A 25,512-nucleotide genomic window follows, 5' to 3' on the forward strand; every position below is an offset into this window, starting at 1 on the left:
GGACTGTCATGCAAGAACTTTCAGAATGCAATAGCACAGGTAACAAATAATGCCAGTTGCAGTCTTCCATTCATTTCACCCACTTAAATCCTTACCTTCAACTGGGGAAGAATGCAGTGACGCAAGTAGTTAATAGTGCTGGTTACCGATGCGTGTGTACTGTGCCATTGTTCCTTGAGCTGCACTGGCTGCCAGTAGGCTTCTAGGTACAATTAAAAGTGTTTGTTGTTAACTGTAAAGCAAGCACGGAAGCAAAAAACCACACCGAAACACGGCCGCACCTGCGTCTCCACACACGATTCTGCAACCTGCACAGCTGCAGTAGCAGAATTATGCTAGACTCCGCTAGCACTCAGAGCCACGGGGGTGAACACACGTCACCGTTCCACCTTAGCAGAGATTTAAAGGATTGTCTTTCCCTGGTTGTTTTACCTATCTTATCCCAGTCCAGCAGGTCCAATCTACTAAGGAATGTAGGGTAGAGGTCCCCCCCCCCACCGAAGGCAAAACTTTCTGCTATAGTGCCTGCCTCTGAAAAATTCTCCCTCCAGAAATAGGGTAGCACCCAATCCTCCTGGCCTTTTGCAAAGCCCTAAAGCAGCAATGGCAAATCTATTTTTCCCTCGGATGCCGAAAGAGCATGGGTGCATGCTATTGCGCATGCGTGAGTGCCCACACCCATGATTCAATGCCTGGGGAGGGGGAAAAACAGCTTCCCTCCCAGGCCCTCTGGAGGCTGGAAACAACCTGTTTCCCAACTTCTGGTGGGCCCAATAGACTCATAGGTTCGCCATCACTGCCCTAGAATCAGCTCTGTGCTTAGGTTTAGGCCCCAAGTGAGCGAGGGAACCTGCTTCCTGATCATGTGGATATTGTTCTTGGAGACATATTTTTGTTTATGTATTTATCATTATCTGTTGCTTAGACATATCATGAAATAGATGGCACATACATTTTTTAAATAAACTGCATCAGTCCAGTCCTACTTTTGAAAACTGACCTTTGACAGGCTGGGTAAAGGCTGGAGCAGTTTTCAAACCAGCAAAAGCTGTACAGTTCACCATGCAACATTTGCTGCTGTGAGCACAAAATAAGCCGCACAGGCAGACAACCTACAACCATAGTTGAGTTCAAAGTTGCAGTTGTAAATTGCGCCAGTTAAGCGCAATCATGATGATTCAATTTTATGACTTTTTTTGCAGCAGTTATTAAGAGAATGCAGTAGTCGTAGAATATGACAGTTAAGCGAATGCATTGGTTATTGTGTGAGCCCATTTTAGCCAATGTTCACGTTTTGCTGGCAATAGTAAGAAAGCTGTTTCCCACACACACAAAAAACCCATTGTAAATTAGTTATATAACCACAGAAACATAGAAACATAGAAGTCTGACGGCAGAAAAAGACCCCATGGTCCATCTAGTCTGCCCTTATACTATTTTCTGTATTTTATCTTAGGATGGATATATGTTTATCCCAGGCATGTTTAAATTCAGTTACTGTGGATTTATCTACCACGTCTGCTGGAAGTTTGTTCCAAGGATCTACTACTCTTTCAGTGAAATAATATTTTCTCATGTTGCTTTTGATCTTTCCCCCAACTAACCTCAGATTGTGTCCCCTTGTTCTTGTGTTCACTTTCCTATTAAAAACACTTCCCTCCTGGACCTTATTTAACCCTTTAATATATTTAAATGTTTCGATCATGTCCCCCCTTTTCCTTCTGTCCTCCAGACTATACAGATTGAGTTCATTAAGTCTTTCCTGATACGTTTTATACTTAAGACCTTCCACCATTCTTGTAGCCCGTTTTTGGACCCGTTCAATTTTGTCAATATCTTTTTGTAGGTGAGGTCTCCAGAACTGAACACAGTATTCCAAATGTGGTCTCACCAGCATTCTATATAGCGGGATCATAATCTCCCTCTTCCTGCTTGTTATACCTCTAGCTATGCAGCCAAGCATCCTACTTGCTTTCCCTACTGCCTGACTGCACAGGATACTGCAAATACCAGTAGCTGTAAATGCATGCTTGTTGTCAAGCACAAAACGTGAACGCATGACCGAGAAGGGACAGACTAAGCCTTGCACCTGGGTCATAAGTACTGTAACTTTGGTTGCTGATGAGGACTACCTGCACAATCAGCAGGAATGATTGTGCTCCTTTGAATGGTTTATGGTGGCTGGCAACATGTCAGAGTTTTAGTTAATACAAATTATAAGCTCTGCTGTTAGGAATCCCTAATAGTAAGTTATTCACTTTCTAATGAGACTATTGGATTCGGGTGAATGTGGCTTTTTCATCTTTATGAGATACCTTGGGTTTAATGCTGTCTTTTGTTTCTATAAAACATACACTTTTGCCCCATTTAATATGGCTTATTTCTTCCCCCCCCCCTTCTTTTTATGCCTTTTATTCCTTTATCTTTTCTGGTTAAGTGTTTATTCAATATTTTATATATTAAATGTGCTTTTATATATTATTATTTCATTATTTTCTTGGTTTAAAACTTTATAATATACCTCTACTCCTACTCCTCTAACGTGCTAAGTTACCTAGCTGGAAAGCAATAGCTTCTGGCGACTTCGTCACCCAGTGTTCATAAACTAGAATTTGCCTTTGTACTATTATCATAGTAATTTTAAAGTGATTATTATTATTTCAAAATTATAATTTCGATTTCTAGGCCGCCCTTCTCCGGGTACTCAGGGTGGATTATGAACATTACTTGACCATTAATTTGTGTTAACAGAGAAATTGGGACTGGAATTCAGCTATGTCCTGATCAGAACAAGCAATGTTATATGTATTTTAGAGTTATTTATTGAATATAAAGCTAGCTCTTTGAGAATTAATGGGAGTTTAATCTCCCCCCCCCCCCCCGCATAGTGATTGTTTAAAGTACCATTTTTATACATTCTAAACCCCATATTCTTGTATGTACATTTAGATGTGTATGGATGGATACACCAGTCCCTAGTATACTTTGACAGTCTCAGTCCCAAATTAATCTGGGTACCAGAGCCAAAAACAAGGCAGGTTCCCAGCAAGAAAATGGTGTAATTTGCATGTCTCCCATACTCGGCAAATGCAATACCCCTTTTAAACTTGTTGAGATTTATATAGTGATTACCTCCTAAGAAATCAGGAGCAATGTTAAAAGGAATATTAATATTAATCCCTCCAGTCGGCCAATCCACCCATTAGAGATTGAGTATATTTGGCTCTTTGGAATAGTGTGTATGTAACTGGGAAATCTATTATGAAGCGGCAGCATTAATTGGGGGGATTATTATTCTTAAAAATAAAATGATCTTTTATTTATTTTAACAGAGGGTTATGATCTGCAAATTTGTTGGCACATGTTTATATGGAGGGGAAACATAAAATACATGCATACTTTGAAAGACACCATATAAGAGGGGCACCATTAGGGATTTGGCTAAAAATTTAGAATAAACATTACAGAAAAACTCCAAAATTGTTATCGACAATAGAAGCAATCATTTATCCAAACCCACTAGATGAGAAAAAGGTGGTGACATATAAACAAATATTGTATGAACAAGAAAATCTCTTGACAAAACAAGAGCTCAAATCACTAACAATAGAATTTGATTGATGGCATTATTTGCAAATCCAATCAAAATATTAAAAGGACAGCATAATTCAGATTTCAAAATGAACATGGATTGAATAAAATACTGTTGGGACCGGAAGAAAAAATGATATCTAAAATATATAATTTTCTTTTACAATACAAAATGGAAGAAGAAATTGTTAAAGGACAATTGTTGCCTGGACATAAAATTTTGGATACACAATTTGGTAGAGTGGGACAAAACTTGAGAAGTAAATTATAAATTAACTATGGCGGTGACATATAAAGAAAATATAAGATGTTTTATCAATGGCATTATTTATCTCCGGCACGATTGACAAAAATGTTCCCAACTATATCTTCAAAATGTTGGAAATGCAACAAGGGACATACTATCACTTTTAGTGGACATGCCCAAAAGTAAAAATATTTTGAAGTAAATTTAAAAATTGGTTGGAACAAATAGTACAAGAAATTAAGATGAAGCCAGAATTATTTCTACTTGGAATTATAAAAGGGAAGATTAAAAAGAAAACAGATACATAATACTCCATATAACTATTATAGCTAGGATAGTTTACGCCCAAAGGTGGAAATTGGAATATCCCCACAATCATAATGTTTGTGAGAAAAATCTCAGAATGTGACAGAATGAGTAAATTAATAATGGAATTGCTTGATAAGGAAGAAATGGAGTTCTATGATAAATGGTATAAATGGTTAGCACAAAACAAAAGATTCAAAATATTGCCATAATATAGGAATGTCAACTAAGAAATTGTAAAGTGTTTTCCTTTTTTCTGACTCTGATCTACATAAATATATCTGTTAATTGAGAAATAGTAACTGAAAATATAACGGGAGATTCAATGTATTTATTATATAAAAAAGATAAGGAAATAGAATTAAGGGGAGAAATACGGAAAATATCAGTAACAGTGAAATTATAACAAAAAAATTGTAAAAGTGGTTAATTTTCCCTATGTTTGCTTGGTCATATATTTTGTATGTTGTTTTTAAAATGTTTTTAAAGAAAAAGCTCAATTTTTTTTAAAAAAAAGTTTGCTCTTTGATATGGATAGTATAGACCAGTGATGGCAAAAAAAAATTTCCTCAGGTGCCGAAAGAGCATGTTCGTGTGCTATTGTACATGCGCGAGTGCCCACACCCATAATTCAATGCCTGGGGAGGGTGAAAACAGCTTCCCCCACAGCCTGGAGGCCCTCTAGAGGCCAGAAACAGTCTGTTTCCTAACTTCTGGTGGGCCCAGTAGCCTCGTGTTTTGTCCTCCCCAGGCTCCAAAGGCTTCCCTGGAACCTGGGAAGGATAAATACATCCTCCCCCTTCCCCTTTGGAGGCTCTCTGGAAGCCAAAACTGCCCTCCCAGAGCCTCTGTGCGAGCCAAAAATCAGCTAGCCAGCACATACATGCATGTTGGAGCTGAGCTATGGCAAAAGCTTGCGTGCCAACAGATATGGCTCCACGTGCCGCCTGTGGTACCCATTCCATAGGTTCGCCATCACTGGTATATACAAAGCGTTTCCCCAACCCCAACCCATTTCTCTCTCTCCATTTCTCTTTGAAAATTCCAAACCTAGAAAAGAAAATGCAGCTTAGTTAATTTTTCCATTTGCCTTTCAGGATTCATGTACTGTACTGAGCCAAAATTAAAGCAAATCATATTATGACTTAGTATGTATATAAGCCAGAACACAGCCATAACTGGACAAGTAAATAGTTGTAATTTAAGCTTTAACTCCTTTGCACATAACATTTTCATGTAAAAGATCCTTGTTTATATCATTAAATTTAAAATAAATTTAGGTTATATGCTTTGCTCTTTACTTTCTTTAAGAATCTGGCTTTTCCAGTCAAAAACACCAAATGGAGCAAAAGGCAGTGGTTTTGCAGATCTACTGCTATTTCATGAAACTATCCTGGAATTCCTTATTCAGCCTCTTAATAACCATTGTTCATGTGGTCAAAGAAAGCTCACAATTGTTGCGATCCATGCACTACTGGTAGATATATGAAATGATTCTCTTCCTCTGCAGGACCTCATGCCAAAATTCACTTCTTGTTTTAACTAATGAGGGATGTTTAGATTTGAACTGTTAAATGAAACTAGGGTCAGCATGTAAAATATATATTTGGGAGCAATGGCAATTGAGCAATTACCACAATAGTTCAAGAGATACATAGTTGCAATAGTTTTCCTTCCTGTTTCATTACATCTACTAACTAATTAATAAGCAGTGTTAAATGCACTGTTTCCTGCATCCGAACACTGATTATTTTCTATTATGGATGACCATATGAATGCAGATAAGACAGCTCCAAAAGCAATTAATTGTACTATATACAAGACAAAGTTTCATTGATTAATTTGCTATATAGAAATCATTCAGTTTTATATTTGTGTTATTCCAAAACTGATATTACAATATTGTAAACAGAAGATATGTTTTAGCATATAAATTCAAATATATACTAAATTCAAACCAGTTTTTATGGCAAACTGTCAAAATACAATACAGACATTTCCAATGCGACTGTACCATTTACAACAGAGTTGGTTTAAACTCACAATAGTTTAAAAACTTATAGCAGAGCTGTGGGCATCATTAGAGACACTTTGGGGAATTATGACAATTTCCCCGTTTCCAGACTGACAGAACCCTGGCAGATATGGATCAAAATGCTAAAAAGTGATTTGTCTTTTGCCTGAATTGTAAAACTGAATTCATTTGTATTTTTATTTGTGCTTTAATGCTCACAGCCACGGTCAGTGCTCAGGGTCACTTAGATTTAGCTGTAGAAACCATTCATGCAAGTGAAAAGCATCTCAAATATAGTACCTGTAATTTTAGATGTTCATGCTGAAGAGAACCATTTTCTATAATGATGTTCCTCTAGCAAACAGTGCATTTTAGCTCCACTAAATTGAGGCATAAACATTCTACCAATTGGCACTAATATAAAATGCATTTACACTTGGCAGCCCATTTCGCATCACCAAATTAGATATACAAATTCCACTTTGAAATTGACTTGGTGCATTTCAAAAATAGCTACCAAGACTACTAGGTTAGTAAAATAAATTAAAAGTAATCAAAATATAGGAAGAGTCTAAGTAATAATGAGTAAAAGCTTCAATAATGTCTACATTTACTGCGTCAGTTTCTCCAAATCTAATTATATCCTATTTTCAGAATTATGGTCTTGCTTTCAATATTCAAAAGAGCAAAAACTTGATTTTAAATCAAATTTTCAGAAAGTTCCATACCTACACTTCAATTCTTAACTGAGTGCTATACATAGTCATGATTTAAGGTTCTGCCAATTGAATATAAAGGTTTTTTTCAATTTATCTTCCATGTTTTTGTACTTAAACTATCATTGTTGCTTAGACTTCTTCCGCGTTAGCTCCAGAGAACAGTAAAATCTACACAAAATTTTATTGCATTCATACAAGAGAGGGAACAACAAGGGTGAAATACAACAAATACTATGATGCAATTTTACATTTATTAAACTACAGTTCAAAGCACAAATTTACACATTCTAAATATACTAACATTGCTAACGAATTCACACTTGTTTCCCTTGATATTTCATATATCTGGGGAAAGACAACTTTACAAGACTTTCTAACAGAAATCCTTAGTATAAAAACTGTACTTGTATGTAAACTGTTTTAACAGAGAACCCAAGTGATGGGTTTCCATCTCAACTAAGTCATCCATTTTGTTGCATATTTTGTTTAACTACTGAGGGATTAAATGATCTGACATTTCGTGATGTTTATTATGTAAGCTTTACTCCCCCAGTGAATTTAGTTGTAGCTGGTTTGCCTGGTCCCAATTGATTTCAAGTTTCAATAATTCATTCAAGGTTGTTCCACTTTTCCTTCACTCTGGAATGTTGTGACCAGACAAGATTATAGACGAGCAACTGCAAGGCTAAATGTAGCACTAGTGCCTGTTTAAGCTGCAATGGAAAAGCCATCTTCAGAGCTCAGCTGAATGCAAGAAGGCACAAAGCAGAAATTCTTCATCAGTGTGTCAGAGATAAATCCAGCATCTTGCATCTCACACCTGAAGTAAAAATACAGAGATTTCAAGCAACAACATTGGCATACAGCAGAGTAAACATTTTTATTCAAAGAATTTTTTGGAATATTCAATTGATATTGTGTTCCAACTCTAAGAAGTCATGCAAAAATTGTCAAAAACCAAGCACATGCATAATTACAGTGGTACCTCAAGATACGAACCCCTCGTCTTACGAACAACTCAAGATATGAACCCGGGGTTCAGAAAAAAATTGCCTCTTCTTACGAACTTTTTTCGCGGAAGTTCGGGTTTGGCGTTCGGCTTCGGGAGGCTACTGGGAAGCCCCCCAGCCCGGCTGTGACCTTTTAAAACAGCTGCGTGGCTTCCCAGCCGTCTCCCGAAGCCGAACGCCAAACCCAAACTTCCGCGTTTGGCGTTCGGAGGCTGCTGGGAAGCCCCCCAGCCCGGCTGTCACCTTTTAAAACAGCCGCGCGGCTTTCCAGCAGCCTCCGAATGCCAAACGCAGAAGTTTGGGTTTGGCGTTCGGCTTCGGGAGACGGCTAGGAAGCCGCGCGGCTGTTTTAAAAGGTCACAGCTGGGCGGCAGCGGTTTTTTTGCAGGGTTTTTTTTGGGTTGCACGGATTAATTGACTTTACATTGTTTCCTATGGGAAACAATGTTTCGTCTTACGAACCGCCCCCTGGAACCAATTAGGTTCGTAAGACGAGGTATGACTGTATTTCCAGCCATTATGCAAATCATTTTTATTATTTATTTGTTGTAGCATATTGAAATAATTTCCTTAGGTTTTTTTAATTTTGTAAAGTGATTCCAAGGATAGACTTGTAAGATTAGCTAAAAGTGTATTTAGATAATCATTACTAAGTTGCTACTTGTTTCTTGTGAAATCAGTGAGGCCTGCGAAAGTGAATCAGATTTCAAACTGAATGGAAATGTAAAGAATTCAGAATTGTAGTTATTATTCTAAAGCTGGAATCTTTTAAAACCTGATTGCTACAAAAGTGCCACCCACCCACAATATAGTTTACATTGTTCAAATGTAAAAGGTCCTTACATGTCATGAGTTTATATAATACATGGCATGTATATATTGGGAGGGAGGGGATCCTGTCCCAAAACTGAAATATAATTGAGGAAACACATCAATTATCATTTTAATTTTTGATATAACAATCTTTAAAATCTTTTACTCTCAAATAACAAATATACCTTCTTTTAATTTACCAACAGCAGCACAATAACGTAATATAAACTTACCAATTACGGATTGACATTACATAGTAAATGGGTGGCCTCTGGAAATCATTAAAAGCAGGTTGTTCACCCAAAGAACCAGAACCCATATTGTCAAAGAGCAGCCAGTCTCCAATATTCAGCTCAGGGAGTAGACAGCTTTCCACAATTTGATCAAGCTCATCACAGGATGGACCCCAAAGACTGCTTGCAAACAGAGGCTCATCTTCCTTGTATTTCTAAAGAAAAACAGTTCTGGCAGTTATGTATTGCTCAAAACAGCAATTGTTGAGCAACTTACGAGTAGTGCAAACGATAGCAAAATGTAGTCCAATGTAATTTACCAAAGATTTTTGCCTGTAGCATATACATTAAGTGTACCCTTACCTTGTGAACCTCCGGAATACTAGTCAAGTCCTCAGATAGCTTGCTTCCAAACGAACCATAAACACCATCATTCATGTAGTAAATGAAGACTGGTTCATTGTTCTGCGTTTGTTCCACTGTAAAACAAGCAACCAAATATAAATTGCACAGTAAATTTCAATTTATGGTGATGCTTTGTTTTTAAATGCTAGTTTTTCCACGAATGCATGTTACATGAGTACAAAAAAAAGAGTTAACACATTTAGAAGAAAGAAGCATGAACTTACTGAAATATATAAAAAGCATTTTACAACAAATGGTTAGGTAACTCATATAAAACTTATTTGTTGCTTAATATATCTAATCACAAAGATGCAAATTACAATAGGTTGCTTATTTTCAAGCGGTCATTTGTACATTTGCATTTATGGGAGCTGCACCTCCACAAATTCATCATCAGAAACGTCTGATATCTGAGATTTTTAGGCAGGAGGCACATGCTATGCATACTCCTGGTTCTTGTGTTTTCCCATAATAGTATCCAAAACCTTTAGGTGTTGGTCAGGCTGGTCAGAAAAGGCACCTGCCAAGTGCAAGAAGTAAATGCACAGATAACTAGTTGAAGAAACATAAGTAAGCAACTTATTCATAATCATCTCTGCATCCTAATATAGTCAATTAGCAAGCTTGCTCAATGTTGGACAAGAAGGACTGAAAAAAGTACAGCCCTCCCCAAATATAGTTACTTGTGTTCTGTATATTTATCAAATATTGTTTATAAAAATGGATAGCTGAAATATTATGACTTCTTTTCATACGCCAATAGAGGGGAAACCATGAAAGGAGATAATATAATCCTGGCTGGCTTTTCCTAAAATGTAAGATTTCTAACCAAAATCCCTACTTTCACAGAATAACAGAGTTGGAAAGGAACTTGGAGATCTTCTAGTCCAACCCCCTACCTAGGCAGGAAACCCTACACCTCTTCTGGAAGACTACGTTGCAAAAATATCAAAGGCACAACATAGCTGAATTAGTTGCTTTATTGCAGAAAACAAGCAATAGACATGGAAGATCTCACCAAGTGTAATACACAAAACTCAGGGTATGTCTTGGTTTCATTCCTTACAAAATGATTGCTCAGTGGAATGCACTGATGTAGGAGCCTTGAAATGTCTGTAGTACAACAGAAAGAGATCCTGGATCCATTGGGTGGAATACTGAGAAGAATTTGTGTAAGATACAAGGATTCAGACAAGTAAAATGTAGAGAAATCAATCCACTGAAATAAGAATGGAAAACAATCTTGGCCAATGCAAAAGGTGGTACTTTTTCCCTGTCAAGGTTAAATAAAAAAGACCCAAGGTTTTAAGTAATCTCATGCTAGAAAGGCCCACCTAGCTAATAACAAAAATACAGGTTCGAATCATCGTGGTTAAGCCAAACGAAATGCTTACTAATACATTGAAAGGATGGAATCTAGGATTATTGTATAATTGTAGGGAAGAATACAAAGAAGGTAATCTTCTAAAGACATTAACAATTTCTTGGCTATGCAGAAAGTCTAAGGCATAACCAATACCGAGAAATAGGACTAGAGAATGCCAATTTAATGCCCTTATGAACATGTAAGACTGATGAGATTATGGACCGATTTGTTATTTCTTGAGATATCACAAGACTCCTAAATAGGCATGTCTGCTAAGGCCTCCACTCCTGCCAAAACAGTTGTTACAACAGTAGCCTCATATTTTTAAATCTGTTATTTCAAGACATATAGGGCATACACAACCTCCCCCCCCCAATTCACTGCTTTCTTCTTGTCCTCCAGTAAACATAGTCTAAAGGTGGCTATTTTATCCCACAAATAAGAATTGTAAAAACTCAACATGTACCCCCAAAAATTTGCAGCATAAATTTAAGAGTCCTGTGGCATCTGACTTTCTCTCCTCTGTCTGTCAGCACGAAGTGAGGACAGTTATACTGATAATCTTGCTTCCGCTATAATTAATAAGGAGGGAGTTCTGAAAAAATGACTATAATCAGCCAAAACATAAGAGAGGTTTTTCTAGTCTCCCAAGATATACATACGAGTGTGAATTGTAAACTGTTTTAAACTATTTTTAGAGGTTTTTGTATGATTATGGATGTTTCGTATTTCTGCTGTGAGATGCTTAGCCAGACAATCTGGTGAGAGTCGTGATAAACTAGACATCCCTAAAGCAACAGGGACGGCATTTACAGTGGAATCAGCAGCCCAACTGGACCATGCAAGTCTTTCCAGATAAAGGAGAAATTCTGAGATTGCTCATTTTCACTCCAGATAGCTGGTCCTCTTGAGTAGATTGCAGCTCCTCTTGAGTTGAGGTTTCTAGTTCATAAATTGGGCAGCTGGGTGTTTCAGGGATTTCAACCAAGATCACAGCCTTTTATGAAGCCCATTATACAAACACAAAGTTGTGCCAAACCTCATTTCTTAATCACTTTTGGATGCAATTAATTTACAGCTTAAAGGGGATTTTCTAAGCAGCAGGATAAGATTCCATTTAGTGAATTCCAGTGGAAAGGGTTTTAAGGACTTAAAACTCTTGGCAAAAAGCTAGCAAGTTATTGAAAAATATAAAATGGGTAAAAGAACAATTGTTTTAAAATATTGTTTTTAGTGAAATTGCTTTTAAATAAATGTGGAATTAAATTAGACAAATAAAACCAGCCCTTTATGAGAATGTTTTTTATTTACTATTACTGAGTGCAGGCAATTGGTGGATTTTACAAAAGAGAAGATAAAGGTAATGTGAGTCAGACTGTAATGCTGATTATAGCTATAAGAAAATAGACTGTAATGCTGATTTTAACTACAGGATGCCATTAGAGCAGAAGGTATTTAAGGCACAGTAAGTTGACAGAGAAAATGTTTTCCTTTCCCTCTCCTTGTTTGAGACATTTTTTGGATTACAATATTATCATGGCAACCAGAAAAGTGGCAAGAAAGAAGGGGAAGATTGCTCAAACAAGCTGCAGAGAGAGGAATTACACAGGATTTGCCAGATAGACAGTAGACCAGATGAAGTGGCAGTAACCGAACAATGCTTATCAAATAAATAGAGATCATGAAACTACACAAGTAATCAAATGTGGAGTATAAGGATGAGGCAGAATAAAAATCTTCACAGCAAAATCAAGACGCCAGATAAACAACCTAAAGATATGAATGAGATCCCTAATTATAGATGAAAAAGATCCAAGCACCAGAAGATACCTTAAGAAACCACTGTTCAATTAGCTATATAACTGCTTCTTTTATTTTGCTTCGCTTCATAAGTATTTGAAAAATCTTTCTAGGAACAGGCCAGTACAAATATGATATATTGACATTAAGGCAACTGAAAGTTTCAAATGATCAGTCCCCATCTCTATCCGTTATAGATGTAAGGGCAATGGAAGACCAGGCAACTAGCAGCCATATCACCTATAAAGAACATTTTCTTCCAAAGGAAAGATGAAAGCCAGGAAAAGTGCTTAATTACCAGTGGGATAGTTTCTGACAAAGAAGACAAGGGATGGCAAACAATTACTAGCTGGCAAAAGCTAGCTGTTGTATTTCGAGGACTTTTGAAAAGAGCTTGAGATGCTACAGTCCAAACAACTAGTAGAAATTTTGCTAAGACTTCATTGATGCTGAAGAACAAAAAAGACAAAAGGGAAGGTGTAATAATTTGGCAGAGAGGATGAGAATGAAAAATCAAAAGTAGGTACCAATTATATAAACAAACAGATTTTTCTTCAACTGTGAAAAAAAGACACAGAATAAATGAATGCTTCTACTGCTGCAGTGAAATATATAGAATGTCTCCCAGAAAAAAGATGTCCTCAGGTACAGAAAGTGCTTGAGACTGCCATTGCCAAAGTGATCATACATATGATGCAAAGATGAAGAAAAAATATTTTACAAGGAAATTACAGATTTAAAACTTTCAGCCTGAACTTTTTCCAGGTATGACCTACTTTTCAAGCAATGAAAGAAAACAATTTAAGGACTGTTTTCTCATTAAGCTAAGTAAATGGGCCCTTTGTTCTACCAATTACCTCTTACAAAGAATTTCAGCTTTTTAGAAAACTTCCTATAGAGCTTGATTTTGTCATTCTTTTATAAATGCTTATTTTAAAATACTCCATATAAACTACTGTTAGACTTCTCTGAAAAAGATAAAACTTGGACAATCTAAAAGGAGAATTATATTTGACAAACTAGGATCCAGTATAGTGATTAACCTCTACAGTTTTTACACCAATTTAAATATTTGTGAGATTTTGCTTACATTTATTGAAAAGAGGGTCACCAGATTGAACAGCTTTCTTTGCAAAAATATTAACTGCTAGAGTAAATGCTGAAGAAACATAATAACATCCAGGCTCTGCAATCACAGTTACACCAGATTCTTCAGGAAAGTAGGTACCAAGCAGCGGAATGATAACACGATTAATCTAAAAAAATAGAAAATGAACATTTGAAAATTATCTGCTTATTTGAAGCAATCACAAATAAATTGTGGAATCCTTGGTACTCTGAGCTATAAGAAGATAAAAATAAATTCACTTCCGGGTGGGAAATTAACTGAAGAAAATATGACTATCACAACTTACTCTTCATGAAGAAAACATGTATCAGTGGTTATTGGTATTAAGGCTACATGCTAGTTCCAGCATTTGAGGTGGAGAGCATAGTTATGTGACACAGTTGTGGCTTAACTGATGACCAAGATTTTGTCTGCTCCTTTCCAGGTTGTAGCCCAGACATTGCAATAAAGCCATACATGCTCAACAGAGTAGCTTGCTGCTCTACCCAGTAATTCTATTTCCTTTGTTTTAAAGAGATCTTATAGCAATGCATGGCAGCTACCTTACAAAATGTTCTTGCCAGCTCTTGGCTATCAACCATTATTTAGCCGAATATAACTGGCAGTTCCTGACCCTGAGCAGTTTTAACAGCAAACAAATTATTCTTCGGGTTCTTTTCCAAAAACCATAAACTTCTAAAATGATTTTCCAATCAGAATAAACCAAAGTTGGAGCCCATAAACAAACTGATTAAAAAGGGCTTTCTTTTCTGGCTTATTCTAACTGTAAATTGTTAATCACACCAGTTTCCACATTTTGTAACGATGGAAAACAATGAAATTCTTGTTGCCTTTTGAAATAAATGTGATACAAGCTAATGGGAAGTATTAAAAATACTATCACACAATTATTTATAAAAGCATATTACATTTTGTCATACTGCAGCAATTAAAAAAAAAGATTCTATAAATTCTTTGGGTTTTTTAACTGCAATAACCCACATAGTTTCTTGAGTCCAATAATTATTGTCCACAACCAGATTTGCTTCCTTTTTGAAGGTGCTAAAAGAATGGAGTTTGCTCATACAACACACAGCTTCAAGCCCCATTTCCCTGCAATGATTCATCTACAATGTAGATTCAGAATCCTCACTACATTGAAATGGAAAAGATCTTCATGTTGCACATATAGTGAATTCCACCTGAACCTAGGTAATCAGGGCTGGGGTTTTATAGAAGCCAAGCATATATAACTATATAGTAAAGGCTGCCTCAGTCCAGACACTTATAAAGACAGCTTTCCTGAAATTAAAGCACAAGCCCAATGTCAAGGTGCAAAGGACTCGCTGGGCTCCTGGTAAATGTCCAATCTGAGGATGTTTCAAGTTCTAACCAAGTCAACTGTGTATACATTGTTTATATTTTAATAACTTGTATTTTTAATAGTAACTGCTTTTTACATAATTTATTTAATAGTTATATATCGTTCAGAGTCCCTTTTTATGAATATGTGTGGCCATACAAATTTGATAAATAAGCAAACAGTCCATGCTGTACTGTAGGTGAAACAGCAATATTTGTTGCTTGTTGCCAGTCATAGTACTGTAAACAGAAATTTGAACTGAATAAAAGTTTGAACTAAATTCTGTAAGAAAGGAATCTCCTTTATTGGAAAACGATCTAATTTCATACCTCTTCCAGATCAAGTGCATGATCGGTGAAACCACCACCAATGTTCAACATATTCAAGGTAAAGCCAAATTCTTCCTAAAATACAAATAGAATAGAATAGAATAGAATTTTTATTGGCCAAGTGTGATTGGACACACAAGGAATTTGTCTTGGTGCATATGCTCTCAACGTACATAAAATAAAATATATATTTGTCAAGAATCATGTGGTACAACACTTAATGATTGTCATAGGGGTCAAATAAGCAATGAAGAAGCGATATTAATAAAAATCTTAGGATATACGCAACAAGTTACAGTCATACAGTCAACATGAGAGGAAATGGGTGATAGGAATGATGAGAAAAACTAGTACAGTGATCCCTCGATTAGTGCGGGGGTTACGTTCCAAGACCTCCCGCACTAATCGATTTTCCGCGGTATAGTGGTGCGGAAGTAAAAACACCATCTGCGCATGCGCGCCCTTTTTCCATGACCGCGCATGCGCAGATGGTGGAGCCGGGGAGCAACGAAAGTGCGGAAGCCGACAAAGATTGCTTTGAATGTCGGCTGCCCCCACCCCCCAACACCCGCCCGCCCGCCGTTCGCCCGGCCGCTCGCTCGCCCGTTCACCCGCCCGGCCGCTCGAGAGCAAGAGGGGGAGAGATAGAGAAAGAGAGAGAAGGAAAGAAAGAGATGAGAGAGGGAGGAAGAGAGTGTGAGAGGAAGAAGCAAGATAGAGAAAGAGAGAGAGAAAGAAAGATGAGAAAGGAAGGAAGAGAGTGAGAGAGGGGAAGAACGAGAGAGAGAGAGAGAAGAGTGGAAGGAAGAGAGAGAGAAATGATAGAAAAAAGGGGAGAAAAAAGAGAAATGAGAAAATGATTGAAGCAGAGAATGACAGGAAAGAAAGAGAAAGAGACAGAGAAGTGACTCTTGGTGATGACATACGACGTCATCGGGTGGGAAAAACCGTGGTATAGCAAAAAAACCGTGGAGTATTTTTTAATTAATATTTTTTGAAAAACCGTGGTATAGCGTTTCGCACTAATCGAGACCGCACTAATCGGGGGATCACTGTAGAATAGAAGTGCAGATTTAGTAAAAAGTCTGACAGTGTTGAGGGAATTATTTGTTTAGTAGAGTGATGGCGTTCGGGAAAAAACTGTTCTTGTGTCTAGTTGTCTTGGTGTGTAGTGCTCTGTAGCAACGTTTTGAGGGTAGGAGTTGAAACAATTTGTGTTCAGGATGTGAGGGGTCAGTAAATATTTTACCCGCCCTCTTTTTGACTCTTTTTGAACATTTGCAGTTTTTAAAGTACGGGTTCGGGGGGGTGCTGGGAAGCCCCCCAGGCTGGCTGTCACCTTTTAAAACAGCCGCGCGGCTTCCCAGCAGTCGCCAAAAGCCGTTTTTTTGCGGGGGGTTTTTGGTTGCACGGATTAATTGACTTTACATTGTTTCCTATGGGAAACAATGTTTCGTCTTACGAACCTTTCGTCATACGAACCTCCTCCTTGCACCAATTAAGTTCGTATCATGAGGTATTACTGTATTAGCTATTATTTTCAAATAATATTCATATATACAAGCATTTCCATAGTTTAAAAAAATAGCTAAAACTTAACAGATGTCAAATTTTAAAAAAACACACTATATTAAATATGAAACTAATATTGCAAATATTGTAGATTGGATCCAACAAATGGCTAGTGGAACTCCGGTAACAGCATACAGGTTTCTCATTTCTTATTTCCTACTGAAATCCTCTGGGCCCCCTGAAAGCCATTTCTAAAGCTTGGGCAATTTCCTGAAAAATTTTGACTTGTGATCTGTGACTTTATAACGGGAAAAACCTCTTTTCATTTGAGCACTCAGATATGCTTTTCAAAATAGGTATCAACCATAGAAACCCAGCCATTGTTAACAGGAAAAAAAACCCATGTTTAATTTAGATGTCAAGATGGTAATGTGACATTGCCACAAATTTTAAATTAATTACAACAAATAACTGCATTTTTAAAAGTTTCTTGTAGAGAGGTGTAAAACTTTCTACGCTCTGCGCACACATATCAATGCGTGTGCGTGCATGTGCACATTTCTGAACTAAAACATAAGCGTGGACTATGTCAACACAAAACTTTCATATCCAAGCCTAAGTGTTTAAGATGGGAAAATGAGGAAAAGATAGGCCACTTAAACAGCAAAGAGGAAGTGAAGAAAAGCTTGGGAAATCCTGTCCCCCAATAGGCAAGATATGCTGTACTTGAAATCTAGGGTAGTGTGGCACAGTGACTCTTAGACCCCTTGACTTCAAGTATAGTATATCTAGCTAGAAAGTCCAAGGCAAGCTGATAGTATGCTTCCTCCTTGTATTTGCTACCACTGTAATATTCAACTAGTCTACTCACTTGATAGGGACAGGCAGACACATGAGATATTTTGCATGTTAATTCAAACATGACAACAATTAAAACGAACAAGGGAAGAGGCCATGTGGACATGAAGGAAGCAAGCCATCCCCTAAGTTGTTCCATTAAATATCTCGATTCCTTCCTCTCCCTCCCTCCCTCCCCCGCCCCCCCAAAAATAACACACTCAAAATGTCTCTGTTTTACTTTGGATAAACCATGAGTTTCTCAGTCCAGAATGGTACAGCCTATCTTCCAAACACATTCCCCATTCTGGACAAATTCCTAGCTTCTTAAATCAAGAAGATCTGAACTTACAGATAAATATTCTCAAATTTTAGTATACTTACAGCCATATCAAATACACAACGAGCGTCAGAAATAGCATTTTTGTATGCTTGAGATTCCATGCAAGGGTTTGACACGTGAAACCTTCATAAAAAATTAAAAAGAACTAGAAGTTACACGAGGTAACATTGCATTATTGTTACAAAGAAGTTTTAGCTTTTGTTCAGAGTACAAAAGATACCTTTTAATTTCTCAAATCCATCAAATAATATAATAGCTAAAATATTAATAAAAAAAGAATCTTGGATAAAAATGTTAATAATTAAACTAAGGATCAGTGTGGGTGATATTTTTCAGTATTTTGTTTTGGGTGTTTCTCATTCTCTCACAACATGAAGAAATGATTTGGTACCTTTTCACAACTACTTTACAGGATACTTAACTAACATAATTGATTCAGCTATACTGTACACAATTTTCACAATAGTCAAGGCCATTTTTTTCTTTTAAAAATAGCTTTTTTGGAAAATATTCTTAATTTTTATTTAACCATTTCCACTTAACAAAATTGCTGACTTAAGATCAGGTTTATTTATTTTACCTTGTAAATAAATATGAAAATCAAGAGCTAACATATTGTATAGGTGATGAATTGCCAAGAAAAAAAAGCGTCATTAACAAGATACATCAAGAATGTCAAAGAATAATTGAGCCTAAATCTTTTAATCCCAAATCCAAGTTTGCCATTTTGCTTTAAAAATTAACTAGCTTCGAAGCAAGAAACATTTTTTGATGTATCTTGTTGATAAAGTGATTCCTGCTATGAGCTTATTTGCAAGAATAAAGAATGTTATGTGCATTTTCGCAACATACACTGATTTTTTTTTGTCACCCTTGCTGCCTTAATTTTAATTTTACATATATTCCTAATGCCTTCTTTCAATACCGATGACAGGAAGGAATGGAGAAATATTACAAGTCTACTCACTTAACACCAACTATTTGGACATTCAGCTCCTTAGCACATTCCATGAGATGACGACAATTCTTCAGGGTAGTGCCAAACTTCATAGTCATCTCTTCATCTCCATTTATGTCTTCTGTGGCAATATGAAGTAAGAGCCTAAGAGAAGGGGAAGATGATTGGGGCACAGTTGGTTTACAGCAGCATCAGCACATGTGAGGCCTGAAGACTGTCAGAAGCATGTTGATTATGATGTCATTACTCCAATTCTGTAGACGACGACTCATGTGAACCTGATAAAAACAATCCTGTACAGAGAGAAAACTATCAATTAGGGCCTAAAACATGGAGTCAGAAAAAACATGGGGGGATTGGAAATGCAGCTGCTGCTAAAGATTGTTGTAGCAGAAAGTCTGTTGAATGCTGCAATGAAAGGCCATTACACCATAGTATAATCATAATGCCTTTAAAAATGTACGTTAAATACACTGCTGGATATTGAAGCAAACAAAAAAGTGTCTTGATACATTTCCTTTCATTATGAATAAAAATGAGTACTTGCTTATTTCACTAAAACCTAAATTTCTATTCCTTCTGGTCTCAGAAATGAAAGATCTATTTGCAAACTGAGTTATCAGTTAATAGTCAGAATTGCTCTTAGACATTGAAATAATATATTTATTGCTGCAGTTTTATCATAATCTTCTCCAAGAATTGGTCTATGTGTACCACCAGAAATAATGGTATTGTTTTCCCATTAACACAGCCTACATAAGTTACTATGTAGGCAGTTTGCCAAATATAATTTGGAGTATTATAATATTGGAGTGGTCAACAGCAAATTTCCATAAATTCTTGCAACCAAATATTGTGCACTGTTCTTTTTAATTTAATTATTTGATCTTAAAGTGCTATGCTTCAATATCTATCAGTTAACATGGGACAAAATAAAACATGACATTTTTAAATTACCCAATTACGTAGCTATATTACAATTATAATTTTATGCAGAACTCAAAATTAGAAAAAGAAATGTCTCTACTGCCAAACTCAGGTTTGATCCTTTGTATAACAAAAGATACTTCAGGAAATGTAAACAATGAGAGCAAGGCAAGTAAGACAAGTAGGTTTTTTTAAAAAAATTACTATTTCTAATTATCATATACTTACCTCTAAAAGGCTTATCTCTTTTAGATAATCCTTCTTCCATGCCTGTAACCTAGAAGAAAGTTTGATGTGCATTGCTGGTACAAAACCATAATTCTATCACACAGTGAGCCATTCCAGATTTGTACTTGATTTTCCCCTCTGAAACTTTCTGGATATTAAAGGGATCTTGAGGCAATTTTCAGATGGTCATCTGAGCAGAAATTCAATTCATGCCAGAGTCCCAGGCAACATGGGGATATATATGTATAATATAAATTTCTTATTCTTGACTTCCCACATAATTTTGACAAGAGCAACTTCTGTGTCAAGGAGTTTTAAGGTATATGTTGATAAAGTATCATCAATAGATAAGAAGTTTTTAAAGCAGTTTATAAAAAGAAACTGAATGGATCAAAAAATTACTAAATTCTTAATGATCATCCATTTTAAAGTAGATAATATAAAGAGATGCACGCCAGAACTGTAAATAAATATTACTATACAAGAAATACACTTTGGAAATGTATCTTTTTTTTACTTGATTCCCATGCTTAAATTAAATTAAAATTATTAAAATTAATAAATGTAAGCTTACTTTGCATTTGAATGGTTTCTAGCAATTTTCTTTAATTCTAATTCATTATCACATGTCAAGATGTTTACTCCAATTTTTGCTGCATATTTTATTTGAGAAGCTTGCTTGCAAGGACCGGTGAATATAATGTTGTCAGGAGAAACACCCAAGTCTTGAACCAATGCCATTTCAGTCTGAAAGAGAAAAAAATATTATTCCTAAATCATTTTTAATCTTAGAAGCAAAATTTTAGAAATGAAAAATCATCTAAAAGTTAAATAATAAATAATTTTTCAATCACAAATGTCAACTCAGTCATGAGCTTTGTAAAAGAAGGCTTCTAAAAATAAAGTACCAACATATAAATTGTCCACAGGCCAATTGATTTCTAAAACTTTCTTAAAAATAATTTCCTCAGATTTTTGTTGGTGAGGTTAACATTATCTAGAAACTTTAAGAGAATGAGAAGAGGAACACTGAAGACTTACTTTATTTGAGCATGCAAAACCAGTTCCAAGAGCTGATAGTATCTCGAGTACGCCAGGAGTGGAATTACATTTTAGGCTGTAAAACGGCTTTATTGGTGCCATCACATTCTGCCAGTGAATATGTTGCTTGATCAAGTTTCCCAGATCGCCAATAAAAAAACTATTTTTTCCAGTCTATAAAGGAAGTATTTTCATCCAGTTAACAAAGAGTAATCTTTAGTGAACAGCCAACATATTTAGAGAACATTTGTAATTTTCTCTTACTGCCTCAAAATGGTTGGGTTTTTTTAAATTTTAACTACACATAACTCATAAAACTATGATTTATCAGAACACGTACAAAGCTGTAAGATTTATATATGTAAAAGTAAATATAATGGGAATAGGATGTAAAAACAGCTTACAAGGGTATGTTCATAAATGTAGTTATCAACGACATCTGCAATGTTTATTCCTTCATCCAGTAAGCCAATGGAGTAGTTTGCATCCTCAAGAAATCCTTTCATCTCAGCCGTATTCCGCGAAGCCGACAGTCATAAACCAAGAAACACAAGGAACAGGCCACAAAGCCTTAGAGCTGGATCCTTAAATTATGCAACAAACTGTTTAAAAAAAAGTAATTCAGGCCAATTTTAGTTTGGATTATATATGAATAACTGGTTCATGTGCAAAACTCATCTTCTGAAGAAAGATATTATAGATTCATGTAGCAAAAAAGGATTTAATATGTCCTTTCCAACTTTGTTATTCTATTTCTTTATTTTCTTCAATTTTTAGGCTGTAGAAAAAATAGCACACACTTCTGTGGTGGGTTTCACTTACCTTTGCCATCGTTTTGGGAATGGGAGCGCAGAAGATCCTTGATGACATTCTGCCAGGTGGGCCTCCCACCACTGCTGCTACTGGTTTGCCCAACTGGACAGAACCGGTAGAACCCATCACTGACATACTTAAACTAATTAGCATACATACTGTTCCAAGTTCTCAAAATAGCTATGTGCTTTCAAGAAGATAAGCACTTGAGTTAAGAAGGCATTGATAAGTTTAACAGGGAACTTTAGGTGGTCAAGCTTTTCAGCACCTCCTTTACTGAAATTGTAATTGTGTAGCCATAGTGCAAGTTCAGGAAAACTTCAGGTTGAGGTTCTGCTCAATTTATTTATTTATTTATTTATTTATTTGTTTGTTTATTTATTTATTTATTCAATTTTTATGCCACCCTTCTCCTTAGACTCAGGGCGGCTTACAACATATTAGCAATAGCACTTTTTAACAGAGCCAGCATATTGCCCCCACAATCCGGGTCCTCATATACATACAATACATATATGCCCACTCTTACTTCTTTGGCTCCATATATTTGAAAAATTGCATATCCTCAAAAGAAAGGAAAACTATGTTACTCTTAAAAACTCAAGCCCACTTATTGAGAGAAATAAAAACTTTCTCAGCTTTACCACTTTCCCAGTTTCCTAACTTACTATTGAATGATGCAGCCATCTCCAGTGGTTTTTGTTTCTTCCAGAAATGTAAAGGTCATTTTACACTGACAATTCACAATTAAATAATTCAGATGCCTAACCCAGTAATAGTGATTAGTCTACAACCACAATCATTCTACTTAATATAGAAATAGTCTCTTTTCTATAGCCATCAAAGGAAGGAAAAAGCTGAAAACATATTAATGGGGCTTGACTATACAATCAGACAAGGCAGTGGTAATTAATACTCTGCTCCCAGTAAATTAATATTTAATTGACTTTTCCCTCAATTATTTCAGAGTAGAACTTGAATAGAAACAACGTGGTACGTCAATTTAAGCAGATATTACATTTTCAGAATGATTAGCAAATATTAACAATCAAATCATTCAACACAACGTTGGGAGACTTTGCTATTATAGTAAAAGGCATTGAGGTTACTTTTGTTTGGAGAAGAGGAGCCAGCACTAATATAATATGATTACTCAGTCTTATGAAACAGCTAAATAAGCCCTTATCTCAAAAGATCTTACAACATGTTGTCAGATCAAAATATTATGTGCACCATAGGTCTACAATAACTAAGAGACAATTAAGCAGGACTATAATTGTGTGGACAGGAGAAATCCATGAACTCCATTATGCCTGATAGTACTAGCAAATGATGGACCCAATGGTGCAGTCTCTGCCAAGGCTCAGGAATTAGTAGCTACAGCAGCTTCATGGCTACATGTTTTAAATTTTTGTTTTACTGTTTTTTAAAAATATTTTTACTGTTTAAAATGTTTTTAATATGTTTTGAATTGTAATATTAATAAAAATATTAATAGTATTAGAAGACTACTGATAAGGCTATAACACTACTAATTTTTGAAATAAATGCAGTTTTACTGAATTATAACCAGTTAGATTGTATCAAAATTTAACAACAGAGAACATAATTAGGTGATCAACTTAAAAATAACATGTGATTTATTCTTATTTAGATAGCTGTGTACTGAGCTGAGCTATGATCAACAGACTTACATGGACAAGTTAGGAGATGGAACCCTACTATCATCAGCTAGGTTCCCAAGGTGGCTCAGCGTTGAAGTCGAACTGTTCTCGATAAAGCACTTCTCCTAAACCCTCTGGATAGTTGCAAACTTGATCAGAGAGCTTGCCCTATGAAGAAAATATAGTATTTATCATCAAATCATCAAATCTAGATCCACAAAACAGATATTCCCTTATGCTGATTCCAATACATTGGTATGCTATTTAATTAAAATTGTTCCATTCACAACAATTTGCCAATGTCAATTTTTCAAAAATAACTTTCAAACACCAGCTTCAAACATCTGGCCCAACATCATGACATCTTCCCATTTCATCACACAGCCCCGTGTCATAAAAATATCAGGAAACTTGAGTACTGTATATCTATCATCTGTTTCAAAATTTATGGTCTAAAGATACTTCATAGGTCTATGGAAAAAAAACACAAAACACTGGTAAACATATTTTTGGGGTATTAAGCAACAGCACAGAGTACTGAGCAACACTTTCTATTCTGATTCATAAATATGATTTGTTTTTAAGTTTGACTTTTTGAAGACCAAGAAATAGGAACACATTCTTGCCCATGTATGCAAATTCCACAAAGGACTAATTTATGGTGCAGGGTAAGCAAATCCTGCAGACACCAAAATTCCTCCAGAAAAATTATATAGTGGATATATTGGGGGTAATATCTAAACTATCATAAAATAAAGTATAGCAGGATACAGAGCTTAACTAAGACTAAGATCACCAAGATTCTAGCAAAAAATTACTTGTATAAACATATTTAATGTTTGACTAATAAGCTTAATGAAAAATCTGAGCAAGCAAGCAAAGTAGCACTGGTTTATTAAAAATTTATAATGGATAAAATTTATAATGGATAACAGCTGGAAGTATATGAGGAGCGAGACCTAATAATTAAACCCACATAGACCATTTTGATGGAAATGGAATGAATGTGACCGGCCATCCACTTTTGCAGTTCCAATACGTAAATTCCATAATAAAAATTAGTTCAATCATTTTTAGGGAGAGCAGCAAAGTTAGGTTTATACAGCTGATTTCTCTCCTGTCTGTAACCTGAACCATTATTAACTAAAGCAGCTGCTATCAGTATGTCTTAATGGTGCAAGCTTTTATTTATTTATTTATTTATTTATTTATTTATTTGTTTGTTTATTTAAAGTCTTGGATTTATATGCCATCCCTCTCAGAGGACTCCAAGGATTTACAAGATTTAAAAAGAGGCTGACATAATAAATTGTGCTTTGTGGATGGGAAAAGATACGCTAAATGCCAAGGGTCTACTGCAATTCTGCTAAGATAATGGTAGTCCACCTATCTATCTCTGCAGTGTAATGATCCAATGAAAGGAATGGGTTGCAATTTCCCCCTCTGGTAGCAAATTATGCTACCGTAGCACAAGCACCATAGGAATAGGAACACTAGCTTGAGGGATGATGTGAATGAAGGTTGGTCAGTGAAATGACATAATTGTCTTATTCTATTTTCTATTTACCTTTCCCTTTTGCCTATATTGATTTCACATTGGAGCCTACCTACCCATTTCCCTGGAAATGAGACCTATTCAAAAAATAAGACCTAGCATGTTGTATGTGTGCACCTAATGTAAGCCCTGCCCCCAAATAAGCCCCACTTAAGAGCCTGAGCAGCTGACCGACCACCCATTCTGGTTTACCTCAGCCAGGCCATCCATTCCCCGATACCTGCCTTGCAGCAGCAGCCATATGCAACAGGAGCCCATGAGGCTGCCAGCCCACTTCTTCTGCTTGCTCATGGCCACAATGGAGTAGACCGAATGGAGTGATGGTGTCAT

At 36.1% G+C, this 25,512-nt stretch overlaps 1 protein-coding gene across 2 annotated transcripts in view; it reads right to left on the minus strand.

The window, feature by feature from the left end:
* Nucleotides 1-5,730: 5,730 nt before the first annotated feature.
* The window catches only part of AZIN1 (antizyme inhibitor 1), a 40,028-nt gene continuing 20,246 nt past the window's right edge, over nucleotides 5,731-25,512 (minus strand). For both annotated transcript variants that reach the window (XM_070748164.1, XM_070748163.1), the window contains exons 2-12: nucleotides 23,658-23,795; nucleotides 21,555-21,752; nucleotides 21,151-21,324; nucleotides 20,684-20,856; nucleotides 18,964-19,098; nucleotides 18,038-18,119; nucleotides 15,305-15,379; nucleotides 13,595-13,760; nucleotides 9,297-9,412; nucleotides 8,934-9,148; nucleotides 5,731-7,697 (exon numbers count right to left, since the gene is read on the minus strand). In XM_070748164.1, coding sequence (XP_070604265.1) covers nucleotides 7,586-7,697; nucleotides 8,934-9,148; nucleotides 9,297-9,412; nucleotides 13,595-13,760; nucleotides 15,305-15,379; nucleotides 18,038-18,119; nucleotides 18,964-19,098; nucleotides 20,684-20,856; nucleotides 21,151-21,324; nucleotides 21,555-21,656 — 1,350 coding nt within the window. In that variant the 5' untranslated portion in view covers nucleotides 21,657-21,752; nucleotides 23,658-23,795 and the 3' untranslated portion in view covers nucleotides 5,731-7,585. The remainder of the gene's footprint in view (nucleotides 7,698-8,933; nucleotides 9,149-9,296; nucleotides 9,413-13,594; nucleotides 13,761-15,304; nucleotides 15,380-18,037; nucleotides 18,120-18,963; nucleotides 19,099-20,683; nucleotides 20,857-21,150; nucleotides 21,325-21,554; nucleotides 21,753-23,657; nucleotides 23,796-25,512) is intronic.

Source organism: Erythrolamprus reginae, chromosome 3 (assembly GCF_031021105.1).
Source record: "Erythrolamprus reginae isolate rEryReg1 chromosome 3, rEryReg1.hap1, whole genome shotgun sequence".
Lineage (NCBI taxonomy): Eukaryota > Metazoa > Chordata > Lepidosauria > Squamata > Dipsadidae > Erythrolamprus > Erythrolamprus reginae.